Source organism: Urocitellus parryii, chromosome 1 (assembly GCF_045843805.1).
Source record: "Urocitellus parryii isolate mUroPar1 chromosome 1, mUroPar1.hap1, whole genome shotgun sequence".
Classification (NCBI taxonomy): Eukaryota; Metazoa; Chordata; class Mammalia; order Rodentia; family Sciuridae; genus Urocitellus; species Urocitellus parryii.
In genome coordinates, this window is record NC_135531.1 from 121,743,990 (window position 1) to 121,756,959 (window position 12,970).

Here is a 12,970-nt window from a genome sequence, read left to right on the forward strand (position 1 = left end):
AGCTTTTCATTAAAATACCAAAGAATTTTACTTTAACCTAGAAGTTAATATAATGCTAATATAATGTCATTTAAATTTTGCAAATGTTTCTTGCTATATTAAATTGAACCCTCTGTTTAGCTCACCATGGATTCCCTCTGGGAAGCCTTGTAAAGTTGTTAGAAGACTAGTAGTTTAATTTTCCAATTACCTGTTTGTCATTTCTTTCTGACTATTGTAGCCTTTTTGAGATTTGGGGGTTGAACTAAAGTTTTCATTTTTAATCTTGTAATTAAATTCACAATAATCTTCTGCTTTGTTGTTTCTTCTTTTAGATTGCAAAGAAATGCTGAGAAATAAATAAAACTTTCCTCTTCTACCTTGGACATTTATCATGGGTATCGGGAAGTCTAAAGTAGGGATCTGCCCTTTTTCTCTCTCTTGGGGTAAAAGCCACAGTGTGGATACAAGTCAAGATCATTGTGAGTCAGACCCCAAGAAATTGGAAGTTATCTCCTTGGGCGATGTTGTGGAGCAGAACAATACCACAGAGGAGCAAATAGATGGGCAGGAAGGAGCTGAGGCAAGGGAAGAAATTCCTGAAGAAGAAGCAGAAGAAGAGGTGTTCCTTAAATTTGTGATACTGCATGCAGAAGATGACACAGATGAAGCCCTCCGGGTCCAGAGTCTGCTACAAAATGACTTTGGTATCAAGCCTGGAATCATCTTTGCTGAGATGCCATGTGGCCGACCACATTTACAGAATTTAGATGATGCTGTCAATGGGTCTGCGTGGACAATTCTATTATTGACTGAGAACTTTTTAAGAGATACCTGGTGTAATTTTCAGTTCTATACATCCCTAATGAATTCGGTGAACAGGCAGCACAAATACAACTCTGTCATACCTATGCGGCCCCTGAATAGTCCCCTTCCCCGGGAAAGGACTCCCTTTGCTCTGCAAACCATCAACGCTTTAGAGGAAGAAAGTCGTGGCTTTTCTACACAAGTAGAAAGAATTTTTCAGGAGTCTGTATATAAGACACAACAAACTATATGGAGAGAGACAAGGAATTTGGCACAAAGACAATTTATTGCCTGAGATGAAACACAGAACACATGGCGGGCTCCTGTTTTGTTGCAAGCCAAATGATTAATCTTCTCTTGAGAAAGCAATTTCTGAGAAATGTTTTAATAAAAGAGCCTGCTCTTACAGAAACCTGTGGAGCACAAGAAACATACATTTCTGCTGGATAATCTGTAGAATTGTGGTACTCTTTGATGTTTCAGTGAACTCAAGAACCTTCCTCTCATGGTTTTCCTTGTTCACAGATATGACAAAAGATATTCTCATTTCATATTCCTTGAATCGAGCCTTGAACAAAAGCACATATGACAGATATTTTCAAAATGTGACACCACTTCAGTCTCTGAATTTTGTTCTCAAAAGACACATAAAAGAAAATGACCACCCTCCTTTTGAGGCACTTGTGAATGTTTCAAGAAGGCATTCCAGGAACAGAGACCCAGAAATACGGGTTGCCAGAATAGAACATTTAGAATGTTGAGTGCTGATGAATGTGAAATCAGAAATAGATGTGAGAATGGGAGGGTTTTTAAAAAGAATACAGTCAAACGTGTTTTCCTTTCTGCTGGAATTTGCATATTTGGAGGCAATTCCCACCACTGATTAACAGTCCTTTTGACAGTGTGGTCTTTAGAGACTCCATGGAATGGTGGTAGGACTCCATAGTGTGGCAGTTAGGGACTCTGTGAAGACGTGCCTGCCCCAGACTCTCCATGTTAGTCACCATCTGTAACCAGGGTTTTATTTTCAGAGCTTCTGAAAAGCATATGATTGTGTGTGATTAGCAAGATATTCTCATTTAAAATCAATAACCGCTCTTATAATAGTCTTTTAGAAGTTTTCTTCACCTACAGTGTTCTACTCTGTGACCTGACTGTGTGTGTGTGTGTGTGTGTGTATGTGTGTGTGTGTGTGTGTTGCTGATTATTTTTAAAGGCTTGAGGGAGAAGTAGAAATGTGTTTTGTCACTTCTGCTTGTAGTACCTCATGCTCATACAAGCCAAAGAGACCCCAAACAGACCTATCCCTTTCCCTCACAGCCCTTCTGCCCATCTGAGATTGTGGGAGTGCCACCAAGTACAGATGGGGGATGAAATGAGAAAAGCATTCATGGCGGGCAGGAGACATGATTCTGGCCCAATCTCTGCCACTAAGGATGGATGTGACAGGGAACAAGTTACTTACTCTCCTTTAGCCGTGAAATCAAAGTTGGATTGGTGGCCTCTAAAGGCTTTTATCCCCTCCTCAGTTGTGAAAAACTAGGCCGCAAAAAAAGGGAATAAGCAGAGCTTGTGTTGTAGCTCAGTAGTTGAGTGCTTGCCTCACATGTGTGAGGCACTGGGTTCGATCCTCAGCACCACATACATACATACATACATACATACATACATACATAAAGCAAAGATATTTAAAAGGAAAAAAAAGGAAACAAAGCACAGAGAATTTCACAAGGTATTATATCATAGTTGCAGAAGGCTTTGTATATGCCTACAATAAAGGGTCTGTTTATATTTTTAGCATTTTAATGCTATCCATTAAACTTTCATAGTCACATATTTCTCAAGTGTTTTTTTTTTTTTTTTGCTGAGGGCCATTGCCAAGTAGGAATGACACATTGAAATTTCCTTGCCAGCGTACCCCATGCTGCTTAGAGGACATTCAATGGGACATTGCATGTATGCTTTAGTAAGGTGACCTTGCTCAAAGACCAGGGCGGATCCGGGTTTAGAGCTGATCAGGTTTGATCAGGTTTGAGGAAGTTTCCCGCTCCTTGAGTTTAAGGCGTTCCCGGTTTAAGACAATAGGGGTTTTAGGGAAGTTGGAGGTTGAAGATTATTGCTGCTGGGATTAGGGTGTTCCTGCTGCTTGTTCCCGTTGAGTTCTCATGAGATTAAAATGGGATTTGGAAAAAGCCTCGTGGAGTAGGTGAATTGTGCGGGAGATTTTAGATTGCCCCTGAACCTGTGTGGAGGCGGTGTGAGTTCGGGAATAAAGAATTGCTGTTTGAATCTACAAGGCTGTGTGGTGCCTCCTGATCTTGTGCCCAGCCAAGACTGCGGCATTTTTTAAAATACTTCTTTTAGAATATTTATTTTTTAGTTAGAAGTGGATACAATATCTTTTATTTTTGTGTGGTGCTGAGGATTGAACCCAGTGCCTTATGCATGCTGGGCGAACACTCTATCTCTGATACACAACCCCAGCCCTGGAAATACATTTTATAGGGCCCCTTGAGCAAAGGCATTCTTTGTCTAATTTTTCTTTCACCTTATTCCCAGTTTTCTGTATCCCCTGCTAGTACTGGGCTTACTCACATCTTCTTGCAGTTCACCTCTTCCTAGCCACAGTCCAAACTGTGAGTAAATCAGAACTCCTGTTCTATTAGTGCATATTAAAGGACGAGATTATTTTCATTGTGTGGTGACATGTTCTCAGCCTTAATGTCTCTTTTTGTTACAGTAGCTTACTACTCACTTTTCTTTTTCAGTTTTTTAATAAGTATTAACTTTTTTTTTGCAATAATGCTTCCTGTATCTCAAATTTCACATCATAATAAAACATTAACCACCCACCCTTTATGCCTGCTGAACTGGAATTGATTCTGGATAGTATTTTTTAAATAAATGTTTTTATCCTTTATCCTTGACTGAACTTGATTATTTCTAGCTCCAATAAAGACTGTGGAAAAGTGTTTTGAAGAGAAGCATCAATCTTTACTCCTCCAGAGAGCACCAGGCACAATGTCTCAGCCAATTTGGAGTTCAGTATTTTGTTAGAGTGAAGCAAAATGTTAATGCTAAATAACTGTATGTGCTGAAATTAAATTGAGCTGGACATAGTGATATGCACCTGTAATCTCAGCGCTCAGGAGGAACACAAGTTTGAGGCCAGCTTCAGCAACTTAGTGAGTTCCTGTCTCAAAATAAATAAAGAGTTGAGGATGCAGCTCAGTGGTAGAGCACTCTAGGTTCAATCCCCAGCACTTAAGAAAAAAAAAATGTAGCTACTGAGAAGACTGAAGCAAGAATATCATGAGTTTGAGGCCAGCCTTAGCAATTTATCTAGACTTTCTCAAAATAAAAAAGGCTGGGGATATAAGTGGAAGAACACTACTAGCTTCAATACCCTATGAAAGAAGGAGGAAAAGAGAGAAAAAATTAACAATTATAAAAAGAGAATATCAAGTAGCAACTTGGAAGAAGAGCTGGCATGCCTAAGGTCTTTGGGAAATAGAGGATATTTGATTTCTTTTGCCTTCCTTTGCCTACATGCATATTTAATTCCCTCTGGATAGATCATATCCTTAATTCACAGCTGAATTTGCCATCTTTTGACATAGAAAAATTAAAAAATAAAAAGAGAATATCAAAATAGCTAAACCAAGGCTAAAAAGAGGTAAAGGCGTGTGCTTCTTCATGTTTGTGTATCCATGTGTACATGCATAGATATAAATAAACACACATGCAGAAATTCTAGGGAGCTTTCATTTTGAGCACTCTGTAACTGTGGCCCATCCTGGAGCTTCACCAGAATATTCTTAGTGCTGCTTAATTGTACACTTAAAAAATGATTAAAATGGTAAATTAATCCATGAAACACAACTAAAGGCATCTGCATCTGACCATCCTTCCCCTGGACTGCCTTCAAAGCTGACACTGCTAGGCTCTGTTTTCCTGCTTCTCTAGTTTATGCCACCAGCTTCCTCCACACCACACCCACATTAAAGCTCACACACCTATTGCCCATCATGGGGCATCTAATGGTAATTGTAAGTTGTGTTTATGTATTAGTTTGGAAAACCCAATGCCACATGGCCTAAACCATAGATATAGTTACCAAACTTAACAAGATTTTGACAATTAACACATTAAGTTTTAGTTGGGGGGCTGGGGATGTGGCTCAAGCGGTAGCGCGCTCGCCTGGCATGCGTGTGGCCCGGGTTCGATCCTCAGCACTACATTCAAACAAAGACGTTGTGTCCGCCGAAAACTAAAAAATAAATATTAAAAAAATAATTCTCTCTGACTCTCTCTTTAAAAAAAAAAGTTTTAGTTGGGGTAAATAGTATTTGAAAATATCATTAAGTAATAACTCAGAGCATGAAAAGTACTTGATTAAAACTTCCAACAGGTTAACTTGTGAAAAATAAAAATAAAGACTGTGGGTCTCCCTCCTTTGCCAGTGTGTTGGCTCTCACAACTGTTTATTCCCACATCTGTCCTCCTTCACAACTCCCTTCCCATCTGGCATGAGCAAGAATGGTTCTGGGGAAATTTCTTCTTTATTAAGTATAGTACTCTCCTCGTTCTCTTCAAACAAAATGGGTTGTGAGTCATTTTACTCTGAGGTGAATAAATAGGAATGCTTTTAAAATTAGCAAATAACAGGAACCTGCACTTAAGCAGTTTCATAATCTAATTAGGAATGTTCCTTCCAGCTATTTGTTCAAAACTACAGGTTTAAAACAAATAAATCTCTGTAAACTAGCTGTTCCTGAGGGATTTTTATTGGGTATATTGTACAGGACACATGACCAGATTTACAGATTTCTATATGTTTATTTATACTTATAAATAACACTATCACATTAAAATGCTCTAAAATTAGATTGTGGGAGGGTTGTACAACTCTGCAAATACACTGAAATCACTGAGTTGTCCATTTACAGGACAAATTTTATGGTATGTAAACTGTATCTCAGCAATGAAACTAAAAATATATATACAGAAGCAACAACAACAACAAACACTAGAGTGATTTGGAAACACAATTTGGCAATGGCTAGCAATGTTATAGAGAGGCATATCCTACGAACCTAGCATTCTACCTTAGAGAAACTCTCACAGAAACCCAAAGAAGCACATATAAGGAGAAAGCTTATGGTAATATTCTTTGTAATAGTGAAAAACTGGAAACAACCTAGGTGACCTTCAGTAGGAGAATGCAGAAATACATGATGGTAGGTTCATATAATGGAACACTATAGAATATTCTAAATAATCAGCAAAACTACATGTATGAACCTGGGTAAATCTTGAAAACATAACTAGTGTAGGGGAGTATATTATAAAATGATATAGACAACCTGATACCATTTTTAAAGTTTTAAAATATGATAATATTTTAAATGAATATATACATCGGTGATGATAAACATTATTTTCCATGATTTCCTGTATGTTTGAAATAGTTCATAATTATTTTTTAAAATTAGCACACACTTGCAGTTAAGTGCCATACATGTGCCTTACACATGCAGTGATTTGAGGAATAAAAAAAGATAAATAAATTAGAGAAATATGCTGGTAATAATATGTCTCTTTTTAAAAATCACCTACTATGTCAGATGCTTCACTTACATTATCTTCAAAATTACCCATATTCCTGTGTGGTTAGTCTTATTATACCCAATATATGTCCCAGGAACGAGCTGGAGAAGTTATGTCCCTTAAATCACAGGCAAGAGGATGACAGAGTAATGGAAACAGCCAGTGGTCTGACCACAAAGCCTGATGGGTTTTATGCTCTATCATTCAGCATCCTAATGTCTGCTTTTCCTGAGGATCTTAAAAGTTGTCAGGAGCATGGAGAAAACCAGAGCAATTTCAAAGTGAGAACCAGATAAAGCATGGTGAGGCTGCCCTAACTTTAGTCTTCTTTGTCTAGTCCAGGTAAGTCAAGAGCTAGTGTCCTAATTCCACTGTGCTGATGTCTAGCTAACTCTTCTAGTTTTCAGGTTCTCCTTCAGAAGACTCTGAATGTGGCAGGAGCTTTCTAACATTTTCCAGCTATCTTATTACTTCTGAGTTTTAAGAACTAAGTCTCCATCAATTCTACAATGCCTTCCTTCTTTTGTTGTGCTTTCTTCTTGTCAGCTTTTGAACAAGCTTCTCTATCACCAACTGCATGGCTTTTGCAAATAGGAGTATCATAAACATAAATCTCTCCCAGTGCATCCTCTCCACATCTAGGGGGAAAGAGGATGGCAGTGTCATTTGGCTCTGAACAAGAAGCCCACTAGGCTTGGCATGGTCATTTAAAGGATTCCTGTTTTGTTTTATTTATTTATTTTTCTTCTCTCACACTAGATGATACATATGTTAAACAAAACACTTCTTTGATTTAAAGGGATGGATAAAAATGAGGGGAACAGGATAAGGAGAACTAGTGTTTATTTCAGAAAAACTAGTGTTGTATATAGTTCCTGTTGTATGTGCTCTTTTGTATTTTCAAAAGAAAAAAATTTGGTCAGCAAAGCAGGAAACATTGACTAAAGGAAACGGAGATTATATGCTGTGATCTGTGAGCTTCAGAATTGGATAAATGTACCAAAATTTATTTTTCATGCTCACATCATACTCTATGTAAAACTATGACACAGGATGCCATGTGGTTCATGAGAGCACAGTGGAATAGCCAAGTTTTCTGGAGTCAATCTTAGTTCTGCCATTTTATATGTTGGGTAACTTTGAACAAATTAAATAACTTTTCCATGCCACAGGTGCCTCATTTGCAAAATGGAAATCATAGTAATGACTACTCCTTCGTTGTGGAGAGTTCAATTAATAAAGGTAAAACATTTGAGGCAGAAGGAGTAAGGTATTCTTGGAAGTTGCTTTCTACCTGATCTTGCTAAGCAATTAGATGCAGATCTTGACAGTTGCCCTCTTTTCCCCTTTCAGGCCATATGGGTTACTTTCCTCTGAGAAGTTTGCCTATAGCCAAAGAGCCATCCATCTGCCACTTAAACAAGAGTAAATGTATTGCTTTCAAATTTAAAAAAGGAGAAAAGTAAAGATATGTGTGTAGACCAGCTTCACCTGGGTCTCATCTATCTGCCTCCTCCTACTTATAGCTAGGTGACTGATGCAATCAGACCTCTAGTCACTGGAGCAAGATAAGAGAGGATATTAGGGGCTGGTGTGCTAAGGGGAGATGACATAAGATCTGTAATTACTGCCGCAGCTGCTCTGTCAGAACAGAGCAGTTTGGATGTGAGGTGTCCCCCAAAAGCTCATGTGAGACAATGAAGCAACGGTCACAGATGAAATGATTAGATTATGAGAGCTTTGACCTTATCAGTGGATTGATCCATTTGATGGATTAATACTTTGCAGTGCTACGCTACTGGATGGTAATTGTGGGTCGGTAGGGTGTAGCTAGAGTAAGTAGGTCACTAGAGGCATGCCTTTGGGGTTTATATTTTGTTCCTGGAACCTCACATGTTCTCTCTGTCTCCTGGCTGCCAGAAGCTGAGCAGCTTCCCTCCACCACACCATTCTGCCATGATGTTTTGCCTCACCTTGAGCCCAGACCATTAACTGAACCCGTGAAATCATGAGCCAAAATACTTTTTCCTCCTCTGAGTTGTTCTTGTCAGATATTTCAGTCACAGAGACAAAAAGCTGACTAATACATGCTCCAATACTTTGTTCCACTGAGTTTTACATTTGCTAAAGAATGAGGAGGCTGGGAGTTGGCCTCATTGCTAACAAGCCAGGGGAGGGAGGGGTGGGCTGCTCAAGGCCTAATTTCAGCTGCCATGGAAATTCTGGCACTGGTTAGTGTTCTGCTACGTGATTGGCATGGAGAGTAGATAATCCAGACTACCCAACAATTGGGTATTTAGAGGAACAATAGGTCCTGGTTATTAACCTTTTGCTGAGTTATTTCTTTTATTCTTTGGACTGCCCCATTATGACTCAACCTATTTTTTGTGGTTATAGGAACCTACTCAACTTAAAACATTTAATTTTGTTCCATTTAATTTTTAAAACAGACAATAAAATCAAATGCTTCAAAATTCAAAGGATACAATGAAGTGATCTGATCTCCATTCTCAAAGCCAATTAATATTACCAGTTCCTTGTGAGTTCTTCGGAAGATACTTTCTGCATATACAATCAGCCCTTTGTATTCATGGGTTCTGTATCTGTGGATTCCCAAATACAGGTTGAAAAAAATATTTTTTTTAAACCAAGCCTGTATTGAATGTGTACAGACTATTCTTATTATTATTCTTTAACACAGTATAACAACTAATTACATTGAATTCACATTAAATTAGGCACTATAAGTAATCTAGAGATGAATTAATATTTGAGTAAATGCTTAGAAAAGGCCTTGCTGTATTAATAAGCACGTTCATATGAAATTTTTACAGATACTCCATAAAATTGCATCAATTTTTATTTCTACTAGCTTGAGTCCCTGTTTTTCCAAATCCTTCTGAATGCATATTGCCAAATGTTCTAATCTTTGCTAATCTGCTGTTAGGCAAAAAATAATATCTCAAAAAATTATATACCATTAAGTTTTTGTTTTTTTAAAAAAATGGGTTTCATTCCATTTACTTATTTATATATTTATTTAGTCCCTATTTTATAGGCACACTTGGAGTCTACACAGAGACTGTGGTGTGGGTTTTCACAAGATGGTCAGTGAATTCCTGATAAGGAGACTTGGTGAACATAGTCTCTTTCTCTAGGTCGGGGGTCAAATAAGCTGTAAGTCTTGGAGATGGCATCAGAGGTGGCCTTGGTGAAATTGCCCAAGGTGGCAGTGCAGCCCCTAGCAGAGTGTAGCAGTCATCAATACCAGCCATCAGCAACAGCTTCTTGGGCATAGGGGCTGAGACAATGCCAGTACCTCTGGGGGCAGGGATGAGCCGTACCAGCACAGAACCACAGGGTCCTGTCATCTTGCGAGGGACAGTGTGGGGCTTGTCAATCTTATTCCCCCATAGTGACTCCGTACAGGAACAATGGAGAGAGCTTGGCCAGGATGATGGTCTCTCCAATAGCAGTGGCTACCTCCTTGGAGCCCTTTACTCCCAGTCCAACATGACCATTGTAGACCCCAATAGCTACAAATGCCTCGAATCTAGTCTGCTTCTGTACAGGCATGATCTTCCAAACTTCATCCTTGAGTGATGCTCCCAGGAGAAAGTCAATGATCTCAGACTCCTTAATGGGCAAAGTCCTCCAGACACTTGATCTTCACGTCCTTGACCAGCAGCCCAACTTGGTGACTGGGATCCACTCCTTGTCTTCTGCCTGGCCTCCATGAGCCCCGTGGCCATGCCCTGGCCCCTACAGTTGCCTGCAGGAAGCCTCCAATGGAAGTCTGACAAGGACCTTCTGCTGCACAAGTGTCATTGTTGTCACTAGTCATTTGGTGTTTTCCCAGAGAAGAAACCCATTAAAATTCTGATTGGAATTTTTTGTGTGTGTGGCACTAGGGATTGAACCTAGGGGAGCTCTATCACAGAGCTACAAACCTACTAAGAGAGACAAGTTCTCACTTAGTTTCCCAGGCTGCCCTTGACCATGCAATCCTCCTGCCTCAGCCTCACAAGTCTCTGGGATTGTGCCACCTTAACTGGCTATTAATTAGAATTTTTTTTTTTTAAGTGAGTTTCAGCAACTTATCCTGTGTTTTAGAGCCTTTGGAATTCCTTTTCTGTGAAGCATCTAATTCTGTGTGATGAGAATGATGAGCAGGTGAAGATGCCGGCACGTCTGCCCTGTGTTTACTTCCACTGAAATATCAATTCCACAAAGAGCAGCATCTGCTTCCGGGAGGGTGTTTATATGCTCTCAGGGTGAGTACCATAATTGTCTGTTACTAAACCTGTGTTGGGGAGTTGTTTACTACCTTAGAGGCAAGGACAGTGGAGAATTGGAATCAACTTTAAGAAATGGACATTTTTCTTAATTTGAGCTTTATTTGAATTGTTTCTATGACGTATTTTCCCTCTTCTTCCAAAGGGTATTTCCACTGTAGTTTTTAAATGTTATTCCTGAATTTTCTAAGCACCATGATTGGTAGTACACACGGATATTTCTTGAGACTTGGACAATAAACGACTTTTGGCTAAAATTTGTTGACACCTTACTATAAATTTTAATCAGTGAAAATACATTAAGGTTTAAAATGAAAGAAAAATATTTATATAACACTAGCCCTTTATTTAGAGGATGGGGAAATAAAATATTTTTTATTTGAAAATACTTGGTTTTTATTCAATACTTGGTTAAGCTTGTCATTAGACTATCTATTGATATTGGTAACCAAATATTTTTCTGGAAAGTGTTAATTTTTTATGGCTTTCTAATGTTTCTAATATATAAGGCTATTCCTACTCTCACCTATATTTTAATTCAAAAATTGTTTTTATCAGGCACATACTATGCACCATACGCTTCTCAAGAGATCTAAACTACAAAGATAAATACTACAGGGTCCCTGCCCTTAAGGAGTGTTTGGATAAGTGAAAAACACAAGCCAAATAAGTTTGGCCATAGACAAAGAAAACTCCAAACGCCAAATATTGTGAGAAACAGAGGAAGAACAGGTGGCTCCTAACACCACAGGGGTTAAGGCTTTGTTATGCCAGATTCGTGGGACCCCAATAGACCTCCAGGAGCCAAATCCGATGCAATCACACAAGAGTCTTTATTAAGAGTCTTTATTGCAAGCTCGAGCCTGGACTCACAACCATTCCCGAAGCAGGGGTCCCAGGGAGTGAGTCCCAGTCCTTTGTTCAATGAGATTTTATGGGTTTTGGGACGATACTCTATGCATCACAACATCACACAGCAAATCATTGGATTGCAAATCAGCTAGAATAATGTCAGGTTTCAGAGAAGCCTATGTAATGAATGCAGGTTCATTCATTACATAAAACCTCGGGGAAAATCAAACAACTGTTAACATTGATTAGCACATTCACTGGCGGGAACAAGTTGGGCAGGGTGATTCGTTAGTACAATAGGGGGACTCCTTTGAACAGATGGGTTTAGGCCCCGAGGGGTGTATGTGCTAAACTAAATGGTTTCCCAACCTGTTATCAACCACCATAAACTACCTGGGGGTCATCTGGCATTCCAGGTATTTTCCCTGTCTCATGATGATTGGAGGTTGCTAGGGGGGTTGCTATGGGCCCTCACCAAGCCTAACTGAGTCAGGGACACCTGGTGCCTCAGACCTCTCCTGTTATTTACAGACAAACAACTCAGCAGGGTGGGTATGTGCTTAGGAGTGCTCTGTGGGTTTTTCCAAGGACAAGGGTCACACCCCCTTCCTTAGGACAGGCCTTGAGGTAGAAGCTGCTGTTATTTATTTATTTTTTAAAATGGAGTCATCAGTTTCTCAGTTTCTGCTGCTGCTGATGATGGCAGTGGTCTCACTACAGCAGGCACTGTGCTCAGCACTTTGTATGTACATTAGCTGCTTAATATTTACAAAACCCAACGAGATCAATGGTATAGTTTTCTTTTTACAAATCAGAGTCACCAATAAAAACAGGCCGAGATGAGATATAAACCTAAGTCTATTTGGCTTGGACTCTGAGCCCTTCTAAAGAGTTTGGGCTTTGTAATTCCACAGGACTAGATTTTAACTCCAGCACCACACATTCTAGGTAAATTACTTAACCTCTATAAGCTTCAGTTTTTCTCCTCTGTAAATGAGGAATGATGCCAATGCCGTCTGCTTCCTCACCGAATAGTTACCCTCCTTCCCTCCTCCTTCCTTGACAATACAGCCCACCTCCAATAATTGCCTGAAAGTTCCACTCCTCAAGCCCTCAGTCGCCTTGCAGCAACACATGGCCTAGTCCTGGTCAATGGAACACAAGGGGGAAGTCAGAAAGAGGAACATTTCCTCCATAATAAAAAGAGTTGCTAGGAACCTGCATTCATTACCTAGGCTTGTCTGAAACCTGACATTATTCTAGCTAATTTGCAATCCAAAAGGAGGTTGTGATGGTTACAATGAGGATAGCTGCAGAAAGAACAGGCCTTGTTGACATTCCTAAGCCAAGGTCATCATGGAAATAGGAGACAGTAAATTTTCTTCATTATTTAAACCACTTTTAATTGGGCATTCAGTTACTCATAG

General features: G+C 39.4%; 1 protein-coding gene, 1 non-coding gene and 1 pseudogene across 2 annotated transcripts; 2 read left to right on the plus strand and 1 right to left on the minus strand.

The window, feature by feature from the left end:
• The first annotated feature begins 321 nt into the window (after window positions 1-321).
• On the plus strand, window positions 322-1,081 carry Ticam2 (TIR domain containing adaptor molecule 2). Its single transcript, XM_026415475.2, has one exon. It carries the CDS (start codon window positions 374-376, stop codon window positions 1,079-1,081), a length of 708 nt encoding a protein of 235 aa, XP_026271260.2. The 5' UTR covers window positions 322-373.
• Window positions 1,082-4,233: 3,152 nt separating this feature from the next.
• LOC113201659 (small nucleolar RNA SNORA67) lies at window positions 4,234-4,343 on the plus strand. The gene has a single exon (XR_003303180.1). It is a non-coding gene; the product is annotated as a small nucleolar RNA SNORA67 (small nucleolar RNA).
• A 5,124-nt stretch (window positions 4,344-9,467) lies between these two features.
• LOC113201650 (small ribosomal subunit protein uS5 pseudogene) lies at window positions 9,468-12,679 on the minus strand (annotated as a pseudogene).
• Window positions 12,680-12,970: the final 291 nt, after the last annotated feature.

What these genes read in the sequence shown, in the direction of transcription:
- Ticam2 (XM_026415475.2), top strand. Translation starts at nt 374, where the DNA reads ATGGGTATCGGGAAGTCTAAAGTAGGGATCTGCCCTTTTTCTCTCTCT.